This window comes from Lepidochelys olivacea (genome assembly GCF_965140295.1).
Source record: "Lepidochelys olivacea isolate rLepOli2 genome assembly, chromosome: 2".
Lineage (NCBI taxonomy): Eukaryota > Metazoa > Chordata > Testudines > Cheloniidae > Lepidochelys > Lepidochelys olivacea.
In genome coordinates this window covers 183,189,509-183,202,093 of record NC_140412.1, presented here as the reverse complement: position 1 = coordinate 183,202,093, position 12,585 = coordinate 183,189,509, and the positions used below count along the sequence as shown (strand labels likewise).

The following is a 12,585-nucleotide window of genomic DNA, read 5'->3' as shown; positions in this document are numbered from 1 at the left end:
CTGGCCTGTTTTCAGGAGAGCAGAGAAACTTAGGAACCATATGTAACAAAAAGAACTTGGGCGGGAGCGAGGCGCCTAGAACAGAACCCAGCTACCCAGTAGCAACAGCAGCGGTGCACCGACCACTCCGCCCGGGCACCCCCCTCAACCCCCCTCGGCTGCTGTCTCCTCCCTCTTGGAGGTAGGAGGCTGGGATTTTTTTTTTTTTTTTCATCCACCACGTTTGCAAATTTTACAGCAGCCGTAGGAGAGGCCGCACGGCGCTTGGAGGCCGGGAATCGCTCGCAGGGCCCCTCGGATTCACCCCACCACCACACACACTCTCCGTCCTCCCTTCTCTCCCCTCTTGCTGCATGGCGGGCTTGGGGATGCTGCCGAGGCGGCGCCGCTGCTGCTCGCTGCTGCTGCCCGCCCTGCTGGTGAGCTGGGTGGCGTGCCAGGCTCCGCCGGTGCCGGCCGGGGAACAGCCCTGGGACGGGCAGGATGTGCACATCGAGCGCAGCTTCGTGCCGGAGCAGTGCGCGCGCACGGTGCGCAGCGGGGACTTCGTGCGCTACCACTATCTCGGCACCTTCCCCGACGGCAGCAAGTTCGATTCCAGGTACCGCCTGGGGCTGCCGGGACAGGAGCCTGGGGTGGGGGCCGCAGGGAGAAGGGGCTGCCCACGGGGCGTTTGGGGTGTGGGAGGTCAGCAGTAGATGGGGCGGGGTCCGGGAGGGGAGTGGCCCTTAGGCGTTTTCAGAGGGGGCTGGGGTGGGTTATGCTGGGGGTGCTAGCGGTTGGGGAGGGGGGCTGGGTTGTTTTGGGGGTGCGGGGAGATATGTGGGGGAAGGAGATCAGGTGGGTTGTATTTTTTTTGTGTGGGGTTGAAGTGGGGCCCTTGAGACCCCAGGAATTCCCAGACCGAAACAAACCCAATGTCCATCTAGTCCAGTATCCTGTCTCTGGCAGTGGCTGGTATCAGATGCTTTGGAGAGAGGTGCAAGAAGCAATCCCCATAGTGGGCAATTATGGAATAAGCGCCCTCTAAGAGTTTCTCTCTCTCGCTGCCTGAAGAAGTGGGTTTTTTTAATCCACAAAAGCTTATGCCCAAATAAATCTATTAGTCTTCAAGGTGCCACCGGCCTCCTCATTGTTCTCTCAGCTTGGTCAGGTTTATGCTCTGAAGAGTGAGGGTTTCTATCCCGTATAACATATTTTTTTTCTCTCTCTGATAAAAGGTAGGTGTTCGGCGAGCTCTAGGGAGAGTGCGGGGGTTTTGGAGAAGGTGGTTTCCAGATGGGAGTGGGTTGGGGCTCCAGGATTGCCTTGGATGAGGCAGTAGTTTTGGTTCATTTACCCGCCCCCCCTGCAATCCACTGGGTCATATGAAGTAATAAGTCTTTTTGCACTGCACAAAGGTGTGAGAGCTACATGGAAATATGGGACTATTGTATGTATATAAACTGTATAAAACATATATTTTTAATGGTTTCCAATTATTTCTGGTCATGACTGAGGAAGCGCCTGTGAAATGTGAAGCAGAAGGGGCTATCCATCCCAAATACACACCCATCAGACACACTCTAGGCATGTACTCAGGGCAGCTAGCCCCTCCCGCTGCTATCCCTACGCTCAGTTTTTAGTGTGCTAACTTCATCAGAGCTCTTGCAGGCATGTTGCCTTAGGCTGGTAATCACACCCCCAGCTTGAATCATAGACATGCCCCGTGTGTTTATAAATCCCCAGCACAATAGAGCCCCAAACCTGTCTAGGTCCTGTGGGTGCCATTTTAATAACTAGTAAGCAATATTGATGAAAAGCAACAATCCATGTAGGAATATATATATGACAGAAATAAATGTAGAAATTAATTGGGTCTATTTGTCTGGTGTTTTGCTCTAGATGGTAGATTGTGGCTTACATTTTTGCGGTTTACTAATTTATAGTTTTAGAGTAATTTTAAACGTAAAAATCTGGCATTCCATCAAGTTAGCAATTCTAGAAATTGAAGAGTTTTTTTTATTGTTGAGTAGATTATTTGAAGACCTATTTTTTAAGGTTTTTCGTAATACCTTTTGGTGCTCATGCTTACTGTATAGGAATTAAAGATTGATTGAATCAAATATATACTTACGATTTATTTATTACCAAGTTTCTATTATGATTCTTATAGCTGCTAGCTAGTTTTTTAAATTAAAGGTGAAAGAGAAGACTACATTAATGAAATCAGAGCAACTATATTCAGGTATTGATTTGAAATTGCTTTATAAAAGACCTCTGTAGCCTAAATAGAGGCAGGCTTCTATGATGGGTAATTGTCAGTTTTATTTAGCTTTCTGCTTCAGTGATGAAAACTTTCATGAAACTTGGAAGCTTTTACTGTACAGCTCTTTCCAAGTTATGTCTCCTTGCTACAAATCACGTTTATAAAGACTTGTAAAATGTATTGTAGAAGTAACTGTTACATTCCATCTATGTTTTAAAAACAGAATTCATGTCATTTTGTTTCTTCTTCAAATATGTGTGCTTATTTCCATGCCCCTGTAAATAATTTGGAGATTTAGGTCTGTCTTTAACTATAGAATATTGAAGAAATAAAACAAATGCCATCTGCGGAAGCTGTCAGTAAAATTAGTCATGCAGATCTGTTCTGGTCTAGTATAGTTTTGCTCAGTTCCACTGTCGAAACATTTTTTTTTTAAAAAGATACTGTGGATCTGTTTTGAATGCATAATATTTGTATGTATTTTACTATTTTAAATTGATCCTTGACGTAATCAGTCATACATTCCCCAATTGATAAAATATGACAAGTATTAATTTCTCACTTAGAATCTTTAACGTATAAATTTAAAATCTTATTAATTGGGTGCTTGTAGATATAACAACAGCATTTGCTAGGAGCTTGTTTAAATTGTGTTTTCCAGCATAAGTTCTCTAGAAGTTTCTGCGAAATATTGTTCAGTAGAAAGCAAATGATGTGTATCAAGTAATGTCTGCTCTAAGAAAAGTTATTGGCTGCTGCGAAATGGTGGAGTCAACAGGGAGATCGAATTTACAAGCGGTTTAGGAATTCTAGGCCTGGGACTATTAGGAGCCTCAGTGTGTTGTGGAAGTGATGTTATGCAAACTCTTGAAAGTAGAGCCCTGACTATAGCAATATCCACCTCCTGGCTGGTTTTGAGACTGCTGCTTGCAGGCAGAAAGGAGGACATATCAACTTTTTTTTTGTTTAATGCTCTTGTTATCTGAAGAAAATGGCCTGAAGACAACATAAAGGCTTTGCAGTGGCAGGGGAGCAACGCAGATGGGGAATGTTTCAGAGACTTCACTGCCTTCCTGTCATGTTTGTGTGTGCCCATTTTCCGTTAAACAAAAATAAGTGCAACATTTATTCATTCAAATAAACTGAGCTGAATTACTACATCAAAGCAAGTACTTGGTATTGAATTTAATGTGGTTAAGCTTTTGCCGCCCAGGCTTATACTGTTGCGGGGAGCCTCATATTTACAGTGCAGCTGTGACCATTTTATGGAAAACTTTATTATAAATCAAATTTACCCCAAACATTCCTACATCATCCCACTGGAAGATAAGTTCCCAGTATATGTCACATTCTTGGAACTGGCAAGCTTGCTGTATAAAGCAAATCTGTAAATTTTTGATGTTCGTCTAAGTCTTAATATCAAAGAAATGGGTGTGGAGGAGAAAAAATTAGCTATGTAGCACATCCTACAATTAGCACCAAAAATAGTGTCCCCCCATTTCTCGGGAAAGATATCATAGTAACAATGAAATTTCATGTTACTAAGGCTTCATTATTTTACACAATATATTACATACATTGCACTTAACAGTATTTTTTGAAGTGTTATAAAATTAAACTACTCTTGTCAAAATAAATGAACAAAAAGTATATTATGTGGAACATTTTACTTGCTTTTTAAAAAGTGTTTAATTTGCTTCTTAATTCAGGTTTCAGAGTAGCAGCCATGTTCGTCTGTATCCACAAAAAGAAAAGGAGTAATTGTGGCACCTTAGAGACTAACACATTTATTTGAGCATGAGCTTTCGTGAGCTACAGCTCACTTCATCAGATGAATTCAGAGGAAAATACATGGAAGCATGTGTGAGGGATAACAGGCTGAGATTGCATCGGGGTCAAATGAAGGAGTGAAGTTTAGGAGATGCTTGCATTTATATAGACCTTTTTTCCATAGCAGGTGTGTGTAAAGTTCTAACTGGGTGAGCTCGGAACAAGATAAATGTAAACTAGGACAAGAGATGGACACAGAGCAGTTTGTAAATAACCCATTTATGTTTTTCTTTCTCTCTGTCCCTCTCGTTAGCTATGACAGGGGTTCCACATTTGATGCGTTTGTGGGAAAAGGCCAGCTTATTGCGGGGATGGATAAAGCTCTGGTTGGAATGTGTGTGAACGAGAGACGTTTTGTGAAAATTCCACCCAAGCTTGCCTATGGGAGTGAAGGAGTTTGTAAGTACAGCAATATGGTTATAAATAATTTGGTTGCATAGAATGTAGGAGATTTAATTAAATTGATAAAATCTGAGGTTATAAGAAAGAATTGTAAAAACTGCACCTGATTTGATGTTTTTTGGGTGGGTGAGAGGGCGATTTTCAGATACCTGCCATTCAGTGTTAAAGAATTAAAATACAGGGGCTTCACCAGTGAAGTCCAGGGCCAATGCTATGGTAATAAGGCAACTTCACTCTGCATACTTTACTAGACACAGACAACACTGCATCAGCTTATTCCTGGGTCATATTTGTGTGGAAAGTTGTATCGACAACCATAAAGGCTAGAATTATTGTAAAAATGAGGATTCAGCTTAAAAATCAAACTTTTACGTGAATTTTGTTTTTATGTACTATTTTTACAAGTAACACCTTTGTTTACCGTAACTCGAAAATATTAAAGAGAGCGGCTTTGATCCTGCAATCAGTTAAGCATGTGTTTAATTTTTAAGCGTGTAAACATTCCCTTTGACTTCAGTGGGAGCACTCAGATGCATAAGAACTTGCAGGATCAGGGCCAAAATATTTTTCTCTATTTTTTGAGATTGCTTGATTAGCATATTTGACAACATTACATATATAGTCAGTTTCTCCCTGTGTGGTTTTTCACACAAAACAGGAGAGAGGAGAACATTATGCGAACACCTGTCAGGGATGGTCTAAGTCGGGGTGGCCAACCTGTGGCTCCAGAGCCACATGTGGCTCTTCAGAAGTTAATATGCGGCTCCTGGTATAGGCACCGACTCCGGGGCTGGAGCTACAGGCCCCAACTTTCCAGTGTGCTGGGAAGTGCTCACTGCTCAACCCCTGGCTCTGCCACAGGCCCTATCCCCACTCCACCCCTTCCCGCCCCCTCCCCTGAGCCTGCCGTGCCCTCGCTCCTTCCCCCCGATCCCCGAGAGCTTCCTGCATGCCACAAAACAGCTGATCGAGGAGGGAGGGGGAGGCGCTGATCGGTGAAGCTGCCGGTGGGTGGGAGGTGCTGGGAGCGGGGTGGGGGAGCTGATGAGGGGCTGCTGACATATTACTGTGGCTCTTTGGCAATGTACATTGGTAAATTCTGGCTCCTTCTCAGCCTCAGATTGGCCACCCCGGTCTAGATAATACTGAGTCATGCCATAAGTGCAGGGGACTGGACTAGATGACCTATTGAGGTCCCTTCCAATCCTGTGATTTAAATGGAAAAAAGAAATTGTTGAAAAATCACAAATTGGCTGAAGACTCAGAGCCACTGTTACTACCTGAAGTGACTTAACGTTTTTAATTTTTTTTTTTAACTGACTAGATTTCAAGTTGACTGTGTAATTTTATAAGTAAGCCCCCAGTTTCCTCAAGGAAAGCTTCTTACTCACTGCTCATGTGTAAAATTTTCAAGTCCCAAATGGAGGAGAATATTCTGAGTATCAAATAGTTACTTGATCTTATAAAGTGTTAAGTTCCCTCGTCTGTAGCAAAGGCAGAATTCTAGCAGAGTTCATAGGGGGTTGAGGAGCTCAGCAACATTCTGGATTGGGTCTTTACCAAAGATTTAATTTTGTTCGCTGCTGTGTTATCCTGGAGGTATAATTACAGCCAGTTAGTAAATATATGAAGTTATAAAGTATAAAGGTATAAGATTGTAAATAAATATAAAGCTATTGTTGGTTACCTTTTTTTGAAAACTTCTTTGTGGGTGGCAGACGTGTGATGCTCTCAGTGGCCCAGGTAAAGTTAGATGATTTTATATTCGTTTGGTACCCTGTGAAAGGGTAGCATGATAATAATTTGAACTTTTTTTTTGTTTGCAGCTGGTGTAATCCCCCCAAATGCAGTGCTTCATTTTGATGTACTTCTGATAGATCTCTGGAATTCTGAAGATGAGGTTCAAATTCAAACTTATTTGAAGCCTGAAAAATGTACTCGGACAATCCAGGTGTCTGACTTTGTAAGATACCATTACAATGGAACTTTCTTGGATGGGACTCTGTTTGACTCAAGGTAAGGAGTTAATAATTTTCTGTGGATTTTTTAAATACATCTGTTCTGGGCTACTTAAAGGAGGCTTTTTCCTTTTTTTCCCAAGTGCATAATATAACTGATGTTAATTACTACGCTGTGAAACAAAGAGGAGGATTCAGAGTGGTAGCCGTGTTAGTCTGTATCAAAAACAATGAGGAGTCCTTGTGGCACCTTAGAGACTAAGAAATTTATTTGGGCATAAGGTTTCATGGGCTAAAACATACTTCATCAGATGCAACATCTGATGAAGTGGGTTTTAGCCCACGAAAGCTTATGCCCAAATAAAAGAGAGGAGTTTGCAAGTCTGTTGAAGTAGCTTGGCTTCATAAGAGTTATACACATCTGTTTCTAGGGGATTATATGAATGTAGTACTGTCTTAAACCAGTAAAAGTGATATCCTATTACTCCATGCACATTAGGCAGCTTCTTTCCCTTTTGCGCCCCATGACGACATTATTCTATAATAAAATAAATGAATAGGTTTTGTAACAATTTTAATATTGATATTTGTATGTGGTGCTAGTTTTATGTACAAAACTGTACAGGGTTGTTAAGGAAAATAAAGTATCATCTCCATTTCTAAAATTCCTCAGCAGGCAGGGAGCCTGCGTACTTCACTAGGGTTTCATGGAGGGTATTATTTTAATAATAGTCAGAGTTCATGTTGGGACATTATGCTGAGTGAGAATTGGAGACCATGGCAGGAATGGAAGTTGTTGTGGGTGGGCATTGGGAGGATTATGTTTTAAAGTTAGTAATATTTTGTCAGTAACTTTTGTCTTCTTTTAGGTTAGTTATTTGGAACTTTAAAAATGGGGTTAGCCTGATCAAGGTCTTCTGGTTTTTAACTACTCTTTTGGGAAGCCTTCCAATGTGTGTTGCTTTCCAACAGAGGATTGCCTGGAATATTGGCAGAACTTTGTGTGAAGCTTTTGCAGTGACTGCCAGGCAGGGTCTAGCCAGTGCAATTAATCCTACGCTTTCAAGAGCCAAACCTATTTCACAGAAAAACTGAAAGAAATTTTGTGCTGCTAATGTCTTACAAAATCTAGGCTATTCATAAATTGTTTGATTAGTAAATTTAAGGCTTCCACCAAAGCTGTTTTTAGTGTTTTCTAGTGCACTTGCTTGTATGTGTATGTACCAGCATTCTTTATAGGATCAAATGTCAGAGTTGCTCAAGTGTGTGTGTGAGTGTGTGTGTGTGAGATTCTTCCCTTCTAAAGGCTTGTACTACCAATGCTGAAATGTAACAGAGGGTAAAATATTCACAGGTGTCTAAATCCTATACAGAAAACTCAATGAGGCACTTAAACTCCTAAATCTGACTCTGAGATTAATCTTCTAAATCACTTCTGAAAAAGAACTGAAGCTTCTAAATCAGGGGTGGGTAGACTACGACCTGGAGGCCACATCCAGCCCTTCAGATGTTTTAATATGGTCCTTGAGCTCCCGCCAGGGAGCAGGGTCCTGGGCTTGCCCCGCTCCGGCGCTCCAGCAGGGGGCTTGCTCCGTTCTATGCATGCCGTGGCCTCAAGCAGCGCCCAGAAGCAGCAGCATATCCCCCCTCCAGCTCCTATGCATAGGGGCAGCCAGGGGGCTCCGCGTGCTGCCCCCACCCCAAGTGCTGCCCCTGCAGTGCCCATTGGAACCACAGCCAATGGGAGCTGCAGGGGCGGTGCCTGTGGATTGGGCAGCGTACCAAGCTGCCTGGCTGCGACTCTGCGTAGGAGCTGGAGGGGGGACATGCCACTGCTTCTAGGAGTTGCTTGAGGTAAGCGCCTCTTGGAGCCTGAACCCCTGACCCCCTCCTGCGCCCCAACCTCCTGCCTCAGCCCTGATCCCCCTCCCGCTCTCTGAACCCCTTGGTCCCAGCCCGGAGCATCCTCCTGTACCCCCACCCTCTAATCTCCAGCCCTACCCCAGAGACCATACCCCCAGCTGGAGCCCTCCCCCTCCTGCACTCCAACCCCCAATTTCATGAGCATTCATGGCCTGCCATACAATTTCCATTTCCATACCCAGATGTGGCCCTCGGGCCAAAAAGTTTGTCCACCCCATTCTAAATCATTTAGGCACTTGGAAAATGTTACCCAGAATGTCTCCATTAGCTCAAGTTGTAGATGCCTGTGTTTTTGGAACAGAAGGTTGTAAATTGTATTCCTTGTGCCAAATGCGAAGAGCTCTAGTGACTCATTGTGATGCTTGTATGTGTGACTTTTGGTTATTAATTTTCCTTATTTTTTTGATTGACTCTGTGATATTAGCTTTTTCTTCTTAATTCTTTGTTTTAATTTTTAGCCACAATCGGATGAGAACTTACGACACATATGTGGGAATTGGATGGCTGATTCCTGGTATGGACAAGGGACTCCTGGGAATGTGTGTAGGAGAAAAGCGCATCATCACAATACCTCCTTACCTAGCATATGGAGAAGAAGGAGATGGTAAAAGCAGCCCCTCTTCCAACCCCAAACTCTCCGTTTTCTAACACAGATCTTTGCATTACATAGTTGGCATTGTGAAAGCACCATTATTTCAAATTATATATGGATGGAAAATATTTTTAGAAAAGTAATTCAGGATGTGGCTTATCAGCAAAGTACAGGTATTTTTCTCTTTCATAAATAGGCTGGTTTATTGACAGATGAGTGCTTAGCATTGACTTAATTGTAATATATAACACACATGCTGAAGTTTAATTTCTTCACAGGTAATTTTTTCTATGAAGAATAAATTCCATGTGCTTTTTAAACTGGAAGTCAGGGGCTTCCTTATTTCTTCTTGACAACTTCCACAGCAATTTGACTTCTCTTAATAAATGGAAAGTCATCTTAGAGTTCCCAGTTTCTGTTTATTTCTTGTTGCTAGTCTCACTAATTAGCAGTCCATAGGTAGGCTGTTTCCTGGGCTCCACTCACACATATCTGAGCCAGTGTTTGTGAATCCATGCCCATCATTGATGGTAAAGAGTTGTCTGTGTTACTTCACAATATATCCCAGATCAGTTCTGGAATTTCCATCCTGGATCAGACCTAAGGTCTTCCTTATCCATCCGGTCTCTGGCAGTGAACAGTACTAGATACTTCAAAGAAAGAGGCAAAAATGCTGTAGAAGGCAGATATGGGGCACCTGTCCCCCACATTAATGTCCCCCACATTAAGTCTCACCCTGATCCTGAATAGTTAGAAATTGGCTCTAGCGCTGAACAGTGAGGTTTAATATCCCTTCCTCGATTTTATCATCATGAATTATAACTCTGGATATTCTTATTATCCATATAACTATCCAATCTCTCTTTGAAACTTGCTTGACTTCAATGAATTCCTGTGACAGTGAGTTCCACAGCCTAATTATGCATTGTGTGAATAAGTAATTCCTTTTATCAATGTTGAATTTGCTGCTTTTAATTTCGAATGACCTCTTAGAATCGTAGAACTGGAAGGGACCTTGAGAGGTTATCTAGTCCAGTCCCCTGCACTCAAGGCAGGACTTGTCCTTGTCTTATGGGACAGGGAGAACAGAAGTTCCCGTATATCTTCTCTATCCCATTTGTTATTTTATATTTATATTTACACACCCTCAAAAGTATGGTGGAAATGCTCACTAATTCAGAAATCCTGGTCAGATGCATACACTGTACATAGACTTCTGTCATCTTTAATTGGAGAGACCAGTATTTTGGATGACTGGGTGTTATCACAATGGGCTCAGTATAAATATACCTAGAATAAATAAATTAACGGAATTCAAAGAATTAGAGGATAACCTCACCCCCTGATGGAACATTGGATGGATGACTGAAAGCAGATTTGGCTGTGTGACGGGGGGGCCATAATTCTGCAGTAAACTTTTTTTTTTTTTTTTTTTTAATTCATTGTCCTAATAGCCAAATCTGCTATCTGGGATGTGAAAACAAAATATAAATAAAAACATAATGAAATAGATTGATCAAAAAGTTGAATTCTTTCTAGAACTATTGCTCTGACTTAATTGCTTCTTTCCCATCTCATGTAGGTAAAGAGATTCCTGGTCAGGCTTCTCTGGTTTTTGATGTGGCTCTGCTGGATCTTCATAACCCAAAAGATGGCATCACTGTTGAGAACCAACAAGTGCCTGAATCCTGTGAGCGAAAAAGCCAGACAGGGGACTTTCTCAGATATCACTATAATGGCACACTGCTGGATGGCACATTGTTTGATTCCAGGTAACCAAACTACTAGACATTATATGGAGAGAGTGCTGGACTGGGACTCAGGAGACCTGGGTTCTATTACTGGGTCTGGCCTGCTGGGTGACCTTGGGCAAATCACTTTCCTTCGCTGTGCCTCAGTTTTTCCTTTTGTAAAATGATGATAATACTGGCCTCCATTGTAAAGCACTTTCAGCTCTGGTGATTAAAAGCAGTATATAAGAACTAATTATTATTACTTCCAGTTTATATGTGTACAGTATACTCTGTGTGTGTGTGTATGGCTTCTTATAACATTGTCATAAGCAATCTTAGTGAGTAGGAATACTCTGCAGTTCTTCCCATTTCCTATCCATTTGTAAAGCGTCTGGGACCTGTGGATTTCAGGTGGTAGTTGGGAAGGGGGAGGGTGTATCTCCTTATCAGAAGTAATTCAAAACTTTGAGTGTGTCAGTGGGATTAAGAGTTGTTGTTAATGCTTTGTATTGCAGTATTGCTTAAGAAACCACCTGAGGTTAGGGCCCCACTGGACTAGGTGCACAGTATACACATAGTAGAAGACAGTCCTTGCCTCAAAGAGCTTACACTCTAAACGGAGAAGACTGACAAAGGGTGGAAGAAAAGAAATATCCCCATTTTACAGTTGGAGAACTGAGGCACAGAGATTAAGTGATCTGCTCAAGATTACATGAGAAGTCTTTGGCAGAGCCTGGAATTGAACCCACATCTCTTAGTCCTAGTCCTGCGCCTTAACCACAAGAGCATCCTACTTCCCTCCTTTAAAAAATACTAAAATCAATAACAAATCTCTGTGATTAAAAAAAAAAAGGACATAAATATGGGTCAGTTTATAATTAATAAGATGAGTCTCTGTGTCTGGGAACACTACAATTTATAAAGCCATATGGTGAAAAATGTGTGCAAGGTTAAGCTCTTATCAAGAGGATGAAAGATGGCAGATGAAATTCAATGTTGATAAATGCAAAGTAATACACATTGGAAAACATAATCCCAACTATACATATAAAATGATGGGGTCAAAATTAGCTGTTACCACTCAAGAAGGAGATCTTGAAGCCATTATGGATAGTTCTCTGAAAACATCCACTCAATGTGCAGCGGCAGTCAAAAAAGCCAACAGAATGTTGGGAATCACTAAGAAAGGGATAGATAATAAGACAGAAAATATCATATTGCCTCTATATAAATCCATGGTACAATCACATCTTGAATACTGTCGTGCAGTTGTGTTCGCCCCATCTCAAAAAAAGATACATTGGACTTGGAAAAGGTTCAGGGGCAACAAAAATGAATGGCTGCCATATGAGGAGAGATTAGTAAGACTGGGACTCTTCATCTTCGAGAAGAGATGACTAAGGGGGGATATGATAGAAGTATATAAAATCATGACTGGCGTGGAGAAAGTAAATAAAGAAGAATTATTTACTCCTCCTCATACAAGAACTAGGGGTCACCAAATGGAAAATAATAGGCAGCAGGTTTAAAACAAACACAAGGAAGTATTTAAGGTCAGGCTTGACAAAGCCCTGGCTGGGATGATTTAATTGGGGATTGGTCCTGCTTTGAGCAGGGGGTTGGACTAGATGACCTCCTGAGGTCCCTTCCAACCCTGATATTCTATGATTCTATTTTTTCACACAGCGCACAGTCAACCCTTGGAACTCCTTGCCAGAGGATGTTGTGAAGGCCAAGACTATAACAGGGTTCCAAAAGGAACTAGATAAGTTCTTGGAGGATAGGTCCATCAATGGCTATTAGCCAGGATTGTCAGGAATGGTGTCCCTAGCCTCTGTTTCCCAGCTGGGAATGGGTGACGGGATGGATCCACTTGATGATTACCTGTTCTGTTCATTC

At 42.0% G+C, this 12,585-nt stretch overlaps 1 protein-coding gene across 1 annotated transcript in view; it reads left to right on the top strand.

The window, feature by feature from the left end:
• Nucleotides 1-210: 210 nt before the first annotated feature.
• Nucleotides 211-12,585, top strand: part of FKBP9 (FKBP prolyl isomerase 9) — a 32,176-nt gene continuing 19,801 nt past the window's right edge. Inside the window, exons 1-5 of the mRNA XM_084619545.1 lie at nt 211-601; nt 4,332-4,477; nt 6,307-6,496; nt 8,820-8,965; nt 10,536-10,725. Of these exons, the coding sequence (XP_084475671.1) occupies nt 354-601; nt 4,332-4,477; nt 6,307-6,496; nt 8,820-8,965; nt 10,536-10,725 (920 nt within the window). The 5' untranslated portion in view covers nt 211-353. The remainder of the gene's footprint in view (nt 602-4,331; nt 4,478-6,306; nt 6,497-8,819; nt 8,966-10,535; nt 10,726-12,585) is intronic.